Genomic DNA, 14,525 nt, shown 5'->3' on the forward strand with positions numbered 1-14,525 from the left:
CCTATAAAAGTTTCATTATGTGCCATAGCCTGAATATGCTTCATGTTTTTCATAGGTGCTGGGCATGGGAGTGGCTTGTGACAGACGGAAAGGGCTGCAAACTTTATTTCAGACATAAGGGTCACAGGATGGCCCCATCGGGAATGTTCAGTAAGGAGGCATCACCCTTGCCTTCACTTTCAAGCTATGCCTTGGATGCCTAGCTGAAAGGACAGAGAATCAAGGCCTTCTATAAGGTTCCTCATTTCTGCATCCACGTCCTCACCCTGGGCCTCCTTCGACTCCTCCCCAGACCCATCACTTGAGTTGTCCTCTGCAGCCTGTGGAGCTGCCTCGCTGTCATCCTCCAATGGGACAGCCCTTTGACAGAGCCAGGTTGCGAAGTGCGCAGCAAAAAATGGCAATAAGCGAGACGCGCTCTGCGGAATATTGCAGTGACCCCCCCTGATCGTTCCAGGCAGCGGAACCTCATCTTGAGCAGCCCAGTGGCCTTTCAATTACCAGCCTTATAGATTGTATCTCTCGTCCATTTCTGTCCTTGAGTGTCAGAGTTACGTTATGAGCCACCATTTCAGGGGATAGCCTTTGTCACCCAGGAGCAAACCATCCAAGCGACTGGAACAACTGTTAGGAAAAAGCGAAAGTTTTGTATCTGTGGGTGTTAGGAATGAGTTTTAGCTTTAAAGTTTAAGTTTGATTTGTATTTCTGTCCCTGCGTGTTGAGAAAAGGTGCTTGCATTTCTAATGAGGCTTTTACAACTGTTGCAGCAAATGTAAACAAACAAGGGTGGAACAATTGGGCTGTTGTCCAGCAACAGGAGTCCAGAGAGGCAGGTCCTTCCCACAAACACATACATAAGCTGTTGGAGTTCAGCTGGTTTCGAAGATAGCTGCCAGAGACGCAGCCTAGAAGGGGCAAATAGCCAGCACTTTTAATTATGTTGCTGAATTGTGTATGCTGTTTCTAATGATTTGTTTATTGGTACCCCTATATCCCTTTGCTCTTCCACTTTATTCAGTTCCTTATTTTCTAAGATGTAGATGACATTTCTGTTTTTCCTACCAAAGTGTATCATCTCATATTTAATTACATTAAAATTAATTTGTCACTTAACTGCCCTGTTTGCAAAGTTTCTAATTTCTTCTTGTGTTATAATGCATTGTTCCTCAATGTTAGCCAAACTTCATAGATTGGCACCATCTGCAAATTTTTATACTGGAGTTGCTTATTCCTAAATCCACATTATTAATGTAAATTATGAATAACAGTGGTCCCAAAACAAAACCTCATAGAACAGCAATTTCTACCTACCTCCCATCTGAATAACTACCCTTTACTGTTTTCTATTTCTTACCCAATTTGCTATCCATTCAGCTATTTGTCCCCTGACTCCCTGCACCTTAACCTTTGACATGAGCCTATATGTTGTAGCTAATTAAAGGCCTTTTAAACATCCAAGTATTTGAAAGTACCCCGTTTACTCTTTCCGTTACCTCTCCAAAGGATTCTATCAGGTTAGTTAAGCATGACTTAGGGCGGAATTTCCCGCGCCCACTGGTGTCAGACATGATCGGTAGCATGAGCGGGCAATATGGCGCGATCGGTTTTACGACAGTGGGAAACCAGTTTGCGATCGTCTGCTCAGCCCGTCGAGGACAGGCCACATTTCCCACCATTGGACATCAGGAACCTCATTGTAATACATCAGCATCTTATTATTAGGCCAGCCGCTGGAATCATCACCACCCCCGCTGGATTGTCTGTCCACGTTTGCGGGAAAGCATGCCGATCTTTTTCACAACAGCACATAAAAGGCGTGCACTTGGTGGCCTGCACTTTGAGGGGAACTCGGAGGTGAGTGCACAGTAACATTGTGCAGCGCTCGCCAGGGTTGCCTGTTGGACTTCAAGCTTCAGGGACTTCGGGGACTGGAGGTAAGGGCAGCCCTGCCGTTGAGGCGGCTGGTGGTGGGGCCAGGGTTAAGGGCAGCCTTGTCGTTGAGGCGGCTGGTGGTGGGGCCGGGGTTAAGGGCAGCCTTGTCGTTGAGGCGGCTGGTGGTGGGGCCGGGGTTAAGGGCAGCCTTGTCGTTGAGGTGACTGGTGGCGGGGCCGGGGTTAAGGGCAGCCTTGTCGTTGAGGTGACTGGTGGCGGGTCCGGGGTTAAGGGCAGCTTTGTCGTTGAGGGGACTGGTGGCGGGGCCGGGGTTAAGGGCAGCCTTGTCGTTGAGGTGACTGGTGGCGGGGCCAGGGTTAAGGGCAGCCTTGTCGTTGAGGTGACTGGTAGTGGCAGAAGGGGGGGCAAGGGTAGCCCTGCCGTTGAATATAGCGCACAAGCATTCAGGGTGGGGGGTAGAGTGGGTGAGGGAAGCAGTGGCCACAAGGGAAACCTGTATAAAGTGACCATTCCTCTGCAACTGAGTTCGGGTGCAGCCATATTGATATTATTGGGGTCAGGCTCCTAGCTTATCTGTCCACTCAAGCAAAACAGAGGCATCAAAGTGCCACCAAGTGCTCCAGAGCTTCCTCTCTCCCACCAGCACACCCCGCCGCCCCCCACCACAGAATGCAAACTCATGAGCATTTTAGTGGACTGCAGAACAGTTGGACGACTGCACACGGTGTGCAATCTCCTTGCTAAAGCTGGCCATGGAGTGGAGCAGTCACTGCTAGGGACGTTCACAGCCCCTTGTAATGTCAGCATCCCGGTTTGGACCAGTCCCCCCATGGTTCAATCTAACAGGGCAGCCATGCAGTGCACTAATCTCTGGCCATCCAAATGGTCGCCAGCTCTCTCCGGGAAGCATTAAGGGACCGTCCCACTTCCCAAGGACAGGTTCTGAGTACACCCATGCTAACCACCTGCTTCTCTCTTTCACCCTGCAGGGGGAGTACATCAGGATCATGGAGCCTGGTGAACTAGCTGTATGCCTGATGGCCTACAGAGAGCAAAACGACGGAGGACAGCGCAACTGAGGCTCCTGGCTGAGCAGAGGGAGGAGCAGCAACCTCAGGAAGAAGGGGCGGCTGGGGCTTCCGCACATGGCGCCCAAAGCTGGCTAGCGCCTAGTGACACCCAGGGTCTACAGACCCCCTCTTTCCTGCAGATGACCGAGAAGCAGTGTCGCCAAAGACTATGCATATCTCGGGAACTGGTCGGTCACATCTGCCAGCTACTGCAGGATTTGGCGCCATGGGGACATGGAGGGGGCCCACTGCCAGTGGCCGTGAAAGCAACTGCGGTGCTCAAGAGGTGGTGGCATTGTCACTGGACTGGTAATCCAGAGACCCAGGGTATTAGTCTGGGGACCTGGATTCGAATCCTACCAGGGCAGGTGGTGGAATTTGAATTCAATAAATGTCTGGAATTAAAAGTCTGATGCTGACCATGAAATTATTGCCGATTGTTGTAAAAACCCACCTGGTTCACTAATGTCCTTTAGGGAAGGAAATCTGCTGTCCTTACCTGATCTGACCTATATGTGACTCCAGACCCACAGCAATGTGGTTGACTCTTAACTGCTCTCTAAACAAGGGCAATTAGGGATGGGTAATAAATGCTGGCCTAGCCAGCGGTGCCCACATCCCATGAACGAATAATATTTTAAAAATTCTACGCCAGTGACTCCTTTTAGGGCTCAACAGGTGACCTCTGTGGGATATCACATGCACCACCCACAAATGCATCCATGAGGTCATGGATATCATCTTTGTGAGGGCACACAACTTTGTGGGATCAGGACAGCCAGGATGCAAGAGCGATTGGATTCTCCCAGATCTTGGGTTTCTCACAGGTGCAGGGTGCGATTGACTGCGCTCATGTGGTGCTCAGATCTCCGCCGCAACACACAGTGGACCATCAACCGCAAGGGTTTACATTCACTGAATGTGCAGCTGGTATGCAACCACCAGAAACGCATCCTGCAGGTCTGTGCACGGTTTCCAGGGAGTGTGCACGACTCCTACAGCTTCAGTCGTCACAGCTCCCTGGAGTCTTCCAGGGTCCACAGAAGCTGCAGGGATGGTTCCTTGGGGACAAGGGCTACCCGCAGAGGATGTGGCTGATGACTCCCATGTGGCGACCTCAGTCTGCAGCGGAGCGACAGTATAATGAGGCTCACGCTGCAACTCACAACTTGGTGGAAGACCATCAGAATACTGAAGATGAGCTTCCGGTGCCTGGACTGTTCTGGTCCGGTGCAGCCCTGCAATATAGTCTACAGAGGGTGTCACGCATCGTTGTCATCTGCTGTGCCCTTTACAACCTGGCACTGCACCAGGGAGATGAGCTGGCTGAGTAGGAGCTGCACATCTCCTCCAATGAGGAGGTCACTGAAAGGGATATGGGGAAGGAGGTCCTCGGAGGCGATGATGAAATGGATGAGGGCCTCGCACTGGCTAGACGAGACAGGTGCACTTGGGAGGCCCTCGTGGCTGCTAGATTTGTGGAGGATGATGACGACATGCAGTGAGATGACCCCATAAATCCTCGCATTGTATCTGTGAACGTTTGACTCCAGTCTGGCTTATGGCAGTGCAAATACCCTTTGTGAGAATGCTCCTATCATGGAGACTTGAAGGGCCCCAGCCTGTTTTCGGGGTCCTGCTGTGTGGCAGTAGCACCCTCCTTGGCCTGTGGAGTTGGAGCTGCTGAGGTCACATAAAGAGGGGAGTCAGATGGGACGGACACTCTCAAGAGTCACCTGAATGAATGGGCCACGAGTGTGCACCTGCTGATCCTCCTCCCTATGAGTGCCCAGGGGCCCCAGGCTGACTCCTTGAGAAGTAGGGGCAGAAGGAGTGAGATCGAACTGCCCAGCATCCCTCTCACAAACACACTGTTGGAGGCCAATTATGGCATCAGTGATGGAGTTGAGCCCACACAACAGTGCAGGAATGAAGTCCTGGACCAAGGTCTCCATGGCGGCTGCCACGCTACCAGTGTTGACCTCGCTGCGTTGGCATGACGGCACTATCACCTCAGAGTGAAATTGGACAGACTCCTCCATCGTGCCTTGCAACCTGAGGAGCGCAGCGACCATCCCTTCTTGACGTTCCCGAGCTTGCCTTTGCAGCTCCAGCAACTGTGACATGACCGAGTCCAGAGGCTCGTCATCTGACTTGGACTCAGCAAAGTTCTGGCCTCCAGCAGTCCTCCAAGTGCCGGGGACCTGGGGAGTTCCTGCCTCCACCTGCTGTGGATCGGACAGTGCAATATGCTCACTAGATTGTGACCCTGGGCTATTCTAAAGCTAGGTCCTACTGAGGTGTGTGTCTCTACGCTGGTGGAGGGTGTGGGTGAGCGCTGTGATGGGACTTCAGGGAGGGTGCCTCCAGATTCCTCTTCAGAGGTTTCTTTGGGGCTTGATTGAAGGCTCTGGTTCATGGACTCCGGTCGGATGTTTGGCAGATGTGCCTGTGAAAGCAAGGGGAGATAATTAGTGCAAGACAGTGGCTTGTGAAAGAGGACACATCACTCACAGCATGGTTGTCTGATAGATGTTGCACTGCTGGACCGTCACTGGTAGAGTAGCGCCGACCTCACCGTCAGCACAGGAATGGGCCAGATCCTCGCTGGCCAGCTGGATGGCTCTGTTTTCAAAGTCCATGAAGACCTTGATTTCGGGTATTCTGCCACCAATCAGCGACCTCTCCCTCTTGTTGTGTGCCAGCTTGTCCTGTATAAATAGAGATGGAGAGAGTGTAAGCAGGACGCTTGCCAGGCTAGATGATAAGTATCCCTGGCCTGTGTGGGTAATGAGTGGTCCCATGGATGGGATGAGGACAGTGAAGGTTGTGTGTGAGAGAATGAATGGTGATGTCCCTTGAACTGGCAGTGAGTGAGGGCCCTGTGGATGTGTGATGGGTTTGTGAGTGTGTGATTGAAAGTGATGAGAAGAGTGACTTACCCTGGCAGAACAGAGGAGATTATTCATTCTCTTGCAGCACTGGGTGGCTGTCCTCTTTGGAAGAGTATCAGCGCTAAGCACCACTGCCACTGCCTCCCAACCTGGGTTAGTGCTGTTGCTGCCCATCCTGTGGCCAGAACGTGGGTAGAGGACATCCCAATGGAGCTCCACAGCATCCAAAAGGTGATCGAGGGACACGTCGCTGAACCTGGGAGCTGCAGTCTTCTTCAGCTTCAGGGCCATGTCTTCTATGCAGCAGTGGTGGTCTAGGAGCACTGAGATGTGTGCTTGCAGGTGGACTTTAAATATGGCACCCACCGTGATGCAGCGGCAGGGTGATGGCAGGTGAGCAATTGAGAGCCCGCCTGCCATGGAAATGTTGTGTTTCCTGGGAGTACATAAATAATGTGGCGGGTTTGGGATGATAGGGTGTGAAAGCCTGCCATTGTGGCTGGCAGGCAAAACGTTGTTTTACTCGCCTGCTACCACACTTAGTGCAAATCTGGGACGATTCTTCTCTTAGTCTTTCAGAATCCATACTGACTAATTGTGAGTGCTATCAATGCAACACATATGTACCCTAGACTTTCAGGTAAAACATATCCTGCACTCTTTGTACACTGCTGATGGACTGAAAATGGAAAAGAAATTAATTCACTCTCTCAATTCCCAGGTCACTCCAAACAATAATATCGGGCCCAAAATCAGACAAGATTTTACCCTAATTTAGGAGTATTTATTTTCTAGTTAATATCAAGCTCTTATAATAGCAGTGAAACATATTCTAACACCCAATGTCCTTCCAGGCTTTTAGCTGTAGCAAATGTTAGTATATTATAAGTTACTCGTCCCTAATGCTCTGCCAGAATTTGTGCTTTTCACAATAATTGAAAGAATAGAAGTGATATGCAGAAACCTGTTTAGACCGTTTGTTCAGACTGAAAAGACAGAATGGGAATAAGATTGAAAACTGTAATTTGTACAGTGCATATATTTATATACTGCTGAAGAAACCTGATACAAAAATAAAGCTAAGTCTTGGAAATCCAGCAATTGCTAAAGACCTCAAGGTGAACAAGGACTCTAGGAAATATACCTAGGCCTTCATGCAGTATCAAAAAATGTACACAATTTTCAGATAAGTGTAAAAAATTGGTTTTACAATGATTATGCATGTTAAAAATGATTCACAGCATCTTAAAATCTCATACCTTTAGTAAAACTGTTTTCAGGAGATATTTACGGAGGACAGATTCAAGTTGTAAGTTTGGCAATAACTTTGATGTTTTTCTTATTGTCTCTGTAAATGAATCAAATGTCAGCTTCTTATATTCAAATGAAAGCCCAAATACTAGCCATCCATAGAAAACAGAAACTTTGGAATGAACATACTTATACCATCACCAACTTCTTGATACTCCAAATGGGTTCCAAAAGATTTTATATAATCGTCAACTGAAAAGTGTGGATCTCTCTTAATGTACCGCACCTGCATTAAAAGTACATTTTAAAATTAAAATATTTATTTGTTTCATAACTTTTTATGTCAATAGACAGCTAACATTATCATTTTGTATTTACATTTTTATTACATTACTATTGCTAACCTTAACTGTAAACAATGTAAGGATAATTTCAAGTTGTTTGAAAATTATTAGTTTCAAATTAAAAACTGGTAAAGTAATTGAAATTTTTAGTGTTTGAAAACTCTCTTTGCAATATTATTCAAAATTCATAAGTAACCTTTCCTACAGTGATGTAATATATCAAAATTGAGGAAGGGGATAAATAAGCATTGCTTTCAATCAATTCATAAAGTAAGCATCTTAACTTCTCCACTACATTCAAGAAACTATTTATGGAAGCATGGAACCTCTTGCCAAGTGTACCAAGAAAGTCAGATCAGACGACACAATTGGAAATCGATGAAATTTAAATTTGGAAAATATCTCAGGAAAAAGGCATTTAATTGAAGAATTACAGAAATTTGAAATGTACAACGAAGCAAAGTAATAAAAGCAAACACACTGAGGTTGTAAGAATTATAATTCATTGCAATGATGAACAAAGCACGAGAAATATTTTAATTTACCTTTACAGCTCTTTCATTTTCTATCTTTTCAACAACTAGATTTTCTCTGTCACAGAGCTCCCATGCATTTGGGGATAAGATAATAGTGTTGGCGGAAGCAAGTCCTTCAGCTTTCCGAACCTCATCTACTGCTCGACCAATCAGTGCATAATAGCGAGATTCTTCATCTCCCATTACAACTTTGGAAAGCTTTCCTGCAGAAATACCTGCAAAGCAAATTCACATTGAATGGCTACCTTCCATTCATTACCGGTACTCAGAAACTCACTAACACCAGACATTTTAATCTTCCTTGACACTTGTTTGTCTGAATCTCACCCTGTAACTCATGATAGCAACCAATGCATCTAATCAAAACAGCTTCCACAATAGTGTATAAAATGAAGCTGCAGTATAAGGCACAATTTTAACTGCCAAGGGGGTGCAGGTTCAGGGTGCGGGCTTGGGGTTGTTAAAGGCTCGAAAAGTGGCATCAGGTTGGAAACCCACCATGAAGCCACTTCAGGTTTAACTGGGGTAGGTTTGTAGGTGATGGGGAAAACCCATGGCCTGAATCTTCCGTTCAGCGTGCAGGGGGGGGCCCCACGTCACCTCGCGTCATTCCAATATTCAGTTCAGCGCGCGCACCGGAGTCAGCTACGCGCCCGCCGAACTGTCAAATGCCTATTAAGACCATTAATCAACTAGCTGAAGTACTTGCCAGGGCTGCCCATCCAACTTTAAGGTTGGCGGGCAGGTGAAGCGCCCAGGCAGCCTTCGCATTTTTCATGGAACCTCATCCACAGGCGAGATGAGGTTTCATGAAGGGTTTATTAATTTAATAAACTGTTTCATGTAAACTCGTAAACATGTCCCAGCTCCTGTGACAATGTCACATGAGGGGACATATCTGAATAATTTTATTTTTTTATTTTTCACATTTTTATGACTTTTCTTAATCTCCCTGAGGCAGCTCCGTGCCTCAGGGAGATTTCTGCGCTCTATCACGCACATGCGCGAAAGAGCACAGGCCCCAACTCTCCGCCCTCCCCCCCGCCCGCACAGGTAGTGCTGAGCGCTTCCGGGTGCGAGTCACGCTGGGCGGGCCTTAATTGGCCCACCCACGTAAAATGGCAGCGCGCAGCCCGCCCGACGGGGGAAAGATTCTCCCCCATGGGTTGTTGGGTAAGTAATGTCAATAGTCTTTGATGATTTCACCCATCTGGAGATATATGAAGCAGACAAAACACATGCTTACATCTATTTCCATAACCTGTTTCTCCTGGAACAGGTCACTCGCCTGAAGCCAGAGGCTATAACTTGAGGGGTACCAGTTCGCATCAAGCACGGCTGACCAGCAGTCTCTCCTACATTTACCGCACACCATAATTTTATTGGAAGGATCGGGAGATTGATAATCAACCTCTTTGGCTGCATTATGAATGCACCTTTTGTGACTATCAAGTCCTGGAATGGGACTCAAACTCGAAGCTTCTGGCTCAGAGGTAGGGGCACTACCCAGTGTGCCACAAGATCTCCAATTTCAATACTTAAACAGGTAATTAATTGTGAATTTAACCCAGCATTCTGGCTTTAAGAGCCAACACATGGCTTTCCCAATATACATGAAACTCACCAGGGTCAACCAGGCGAGAAATGGCGCGGAACCATTGTTCAATGAAAATGATGGTTCAAAGTCTTTAAACAGTGAAACTAGATAGCTAGTGGGCTGCCTATCTGAAAGACCTGTGCTCACATCGCTTTTTCAGAGAGCTGATTTGCAACTCCCCAGAAGTCATTTTACCTAATTTGGATTTTAGGCACCTTAAGCTGATCTTACCTGCTATCCGCCTTCACGACAACATGGGAGGAGCTTATTCAGGTCTGCCTTGGACCTCTGATGAGGAATAACAGGAGCAACAAAAGAAACACCAGTGGCATAGTGAGCAGCAGGAGCAATACTAGCACCAATAGCATCAGGAAGCAACAAGAGCTCCAGCAGCAACACCAGTGGCCTTCTCCTAGCCTTGCCAGCTTAGTTGGTGCAGCATGAGACTCTTAATCTCAGGTCGTGTGTTCATGCCCCATATTGAGTGCCATCGTTTATAAAGATAGGTAGGAAAGAAGTTATGAAGAGGACATAGGAAGCCTGGAATGGGATATGAATTATAAGTGAGTGGGCAAAAATTTGGCAAATGGAGTATAATGTGGGAAAATGTGAACTTGTCCACTTTGGCAGGAAGAATAGAAAAACACCATATTATTTAAACGGAGAGTGATTGTGGAACTCTGAGGTATAGAGGGATCTGGGTGGCCTGGTATGTGAATCACAAAATGTTAGTATGCAGATACAGCAAGTGGTTAAGAAGGCAAATGGCATGTTGTTGTTTATTGCAAGGGGAATGGAATATAAAGGTAGGGATGTTTTGCTACTGTTGCACATGGTGTTGATGAGACCACATTGGAGTACTGTGTACGGTTTTGGTCTCCTTATTTAGGAAAGGATACAAATGCATTACAAACAGTTCAGAGAAGGCTCGCTCAGCTGAAACCTGGGATGGTGGGGTTATCCTATGAGGAAAGTTTGGACAGGCTGGGCCTATATCCATTGGAGTTTAGAAAAATGAGAGGTAATCTTATTAAAACACATAAGGTCCTGAGGGAACTTGACAGGGTGGATGCTGAAAGGATGTTTCCTTTTGTAGGAGAGACTAGAACTAGGAGACACGGTTTAAAAATAAAGGGTCTCCCATTTAAGACAGAGATGAGGAGAACATTTTTCTCTCAGAGGGTCATGAGTTTTTGGAACTCTCTTCCCCGGACAGTGGTGGAGGCAGGGTCATTGAATATTTTTAAGACAGAGGTAGATAGATTCTTGACTAACAAGAGAGTCAAAGGTTATCAGGAACAGGCAGGAATGTGGAGTTGGGGTTATGATCAGATCAGCCATGATCTTACTGAATGGCAGAGTAAGCTCAAGGGGCCAAATGGCCTACTCCTGCTCCCAATTTATATTTTCGTACATTTAGCAGTCGCATGCTACTCCAGAGGATGGACTCTTTTTGTACTTTGATCATTCCTCACATATGCTATCTTTAGATTCACATTACATTACATTCCCCTGAACTTTCTACTGTATCCTGCCCAAGGTCTTGGCATATTTACTAAAGGAGGGCACACAAAATTGGGTGTTTTGTGTAGGTTTAGCATTTATTTTATGTCTCTATTTTATAAAGCTTTAGTAAATGTAGAGTTTTGTTATTTATTTATCCAGCTGTAACCATTAGGGAAAATGAAACTTCTGAGTAAAAATATTTCATTTCAAAGATATTATCAGTTGTTTCTTGGACCTCATCCAGTGCTGTCAAACCACAGGTCCACACCTCATGGTCCCAAGTTGCAATATACCAAGAGAAGGCTGCTGGTTGCAAGTTAAGTTCAGGAGGGTTTCACTGCTAAGACAAGAGTTTACCCAGAGTACAGCAGCATTCCTACTCCTCCGGGCCTCACTAAGGAAACATTTACTTCCTGACAGAATTACCTGGCATGGAGTGTGTTGAAATGCATTGGAGTTTGGCAGGAACCTCATCCCTCAACCAAAACCATGGTTCTTAAAGGAGGAATTAGCAGGAGGTGGAGCCTCTCCATTTCAATTGCTCTTTTGCTCCATTACTGATCTGGGAGGAGTTAAAATTCCCCCTTGAATCCTGAAAACTAATCATTGCACCTAAATAAGCAATAAGTAATGGTTTTTAAAACATCTCTGAATTAACTGTGTGTAAGAATAATAAAGTTGAACGTGCATATCAGCACAAATGTTGTGTGCTTATGAATCAGGCTTAACAGTCAATGTATGTTACTGTTTGTTCTAACACAAAGTTCAACAATTACTGTAATACATAAATTTAATAGGGCAGGTAATAACAGCCACTGATAAACATTTAGTAATTACCTATTTTTACTCTGAGTTTGACTCCTACTTCAGTTTCCTTATTATCACATTTGTCCTGGATATTTAGACTACATTTTACAGCTAAAGTGAGAATTTCATTCAGTTCTTTCCTTCTCTCTCTCCATAATGCCAACATTGCATCACCTGTGGAAAAGAAAATAATTATACACAATGCTAAACAATTATTCTGTTCTGCCAACCAAAATAAGTATCAATTGCATTATAGAGTATGTTAATTTGCAACTTCTTACCCGCATAATTCACAACATCTCCTCCTGCTCGAAGAACATCTAAAAGAAATTAGGATTGTTCAGAATTATTTAGTTATTACAAAAGTGAAATAAGTTAAAACTAGAAGAATATAAATAAACAATTCAATACATTTCACATTAGTTCAAAACTGTATTATTATAATAGGGGCTAGATAATTTTCTGAATTACAACACATTTTGGGATGGATTAAAATGGGTATTTGAAGGGTACTATCTCAAATCCACCACTACAAATTTGTATCTGAATTATCCTCCAAAAATGCACCCTTGGCAATGGAAAAAGAGGCAGAGAGAGGGAGTGCTATCAAGTTCTACAGAGTGCCCACTAAAGTAAGAAACAATTGATGAAATACATTCGACACTCAAATCCCTATATATGACCATTTTGTTTCAAGAAAGGCTTTCATTCCAGTAATGGTCAGCTAATGTTCCACTGCTAATTAGCTTATTTGTATTTCAGTGTTCGATACCCAGCAAGCTGCCGCAATGCTTGCATCATGTGACAATAACCAAACAAGATCTCATAACTCAGAGCCATGTATCAGGATTGTTGGGTGGGCAGGGATTATGATGGATGAGGTTGTGCAGAAATGGGGGGGATAACAGACATAATGACAGCCATGCCACTGCAACAAGTGTAACAGAGGAAAAAGTCACATGTTAGGCCTCTAGATAAATCTGGTGAAGTCCATATGTACAGCCCAGTAAGAAATCAAGAATAATTGCAGCTTGCAACACTTTATAGAATATTATAATTAAGGAAGGCTTGCTGCTTCCAACAGCCGAAAGCAATGATGGTGGAGTGGGTGGAAAGACTCCTGTTCTCAGGCTGAACAGGCAGGAGAGAACATAGGACAGTGCAGCCATTGGCCAAGAAAGGCAGGGACCACTGGTAGTTCAGTGCTTTCAATAAATGCAGGTTGAATGAAGAAATAAAAATCATTCCACAGCTGCCTGCTTTCCCCCTCTACAAAGTCCCTCACTATCAAAGCGATCTGCAAAGTTTCTTCATAAGGTAGCAGTCTTGATTTCCCCCGCCATCATCCAAACTTCCTATACTTGAAAGCATCCATAGAGATGAACTCAGATGAATTTAATTTACAGAAGATTATTCGCCAAAGGATTGCCAAAAATTCTAATAACCCTTTTTGCAGCTGCTTAAAATGGTCTACCATTTCTGCCACCTAGATAAAGTGCTCCTATTTGACTGCTCCTACAATTGCTCCCTAAGTGAGATGCTGTTGAGACTGAGAGCATTCCCCATAGAACGTAAAGTGACTCTAATCTCAGGGAAACAGCTATTCTAGAGAGATCAGCTTCTCCAACCCTTCCTCCTGCAACAGTCAGCAGTTCCTGGCCCATGTTTGAATCTTCCTCATATGTAAACATTGGAGGGAGGTTAAGACAGCAGGGTCAATGCCACTGTCCAGAATGAGAATACCTACAGCCATTCTTTGCCGACACATGGTGCTGGGCACAGGATCAAAGATGCTCCTGGTCAGTGTTGTCAGAAACCAAACAGTGCCAATCATCTCTTGCAAGCCCAGTCACTGACCTGATGCAAGCTTCTATAGAAGCAACACTGGCTGCCATTCTGGAAGCAACTAATGTGCTTAGAAAATCGTCTTGCTGTCTTTCTAATGGAGCAATCTTCCCGTGTGTCACCTTCTCCAGGGGAGTTCTGCAGGCCGTGAGATCCTGCAGTTTTGGGTAGTGGATTCTTCTCACTTATCCATTATCTGAAACCAACCTCACAGCATCTACATGAGATTAATTTTGCTTTTATCTATTTAAATTCTGCCAGTTTCTGTGATGCATGGCACAGTGCATAAAAATGCTAATGTCTGTACAAATTTTCAGCCAATCCTGAATGAGGCACTTTTTACAAATTAACTCTACTTACGATCCACAATCTCTGAGATGTATCCGTTGAGTGTTCTGGTCAGGTGATCGGCTCCACTGCCTTTCTTGCTATTCTTTGTGTATATCTCAGTGAGGCTGGTGAATCCTGTCAATGAGAGAGAGAGAGAGAGAAAGAAAGAATCCAGCATTTCTTTTTGGTTCCTAGGAACACGTTAGCATTTCTGACCCTCCCGTTGCTGCTGCTTTTTACCTGAAATGTCAGCAAACAGGAGGACTCCATGGAAATGTTCCACATCAGGGATGGGCCGGTCCACCCCCTCATACACCACAAGGTCAGGTACGTTGGCGGCGAGTTTGCAGATTTTATAGGTGCCAGCGAAGATGGATTTCTGTTTGCCGACCCTCATCTTGGTAAGTGGCCGGACGAAGCTGACAGTATGCCTAGTGGGAATGTAATCCAT

General features: G+C 45.5%; 1 protein-coding gene across 1 annotated transcript in view; it reads right to left on the bottom strand.

The window, feature by feature from the left end:
• LOC144686701 (adenylate cyclase type 10-like) overlaps nt 1-14,525 on the bottom strand; it is a 124,196-nt gene extending 109,671 nt beyond the window's left edge. The window contains exons 1-7 of the mRNA XM_078552278.1: nt 14,315-14,525; nt 14,105-14,209; nt 12,181-12,219; nt 11,930-12,073; nt 7,999-8,204; nt 7,299-7,395; nt 7,118-7,206 (exon numbers count right to left, since the gene is read on the bottom strand). Of these exons, the coding sequence (XP_078408404.1) occupies nt 7,118-7,206; nt 7,299-7,395; nt 7,999-8,204; nt 11,930-12,073; nt 12,181-12,219; nt 14,105-14,209; nt 14,315-14,525 (891 nt within the window). The remainder of the gene's footprint in view (nt 1-7,117; nt 7,207-7,298; nt 7,396-7,998; nt 8,205-11,929; nt 12,074-12,180; nt 12,220-14,104; nt 14,210-14,314) is intronic.

Source organism: Cetorhinus maximus, chromosome 11, assembly GCF_964194155.1.
Source record: "Cetorhinus maximus chromosome 11, sCetMax3.hap1.1, whole genome shotgun sequence".
Classification (NCBI taxonomy): Eukaryota; Metazoa; Chordata; class Chondrichthyes; order Lamniformes; family Cetorhinidae; genus Cetorhinus; species Cetorhinus maximus.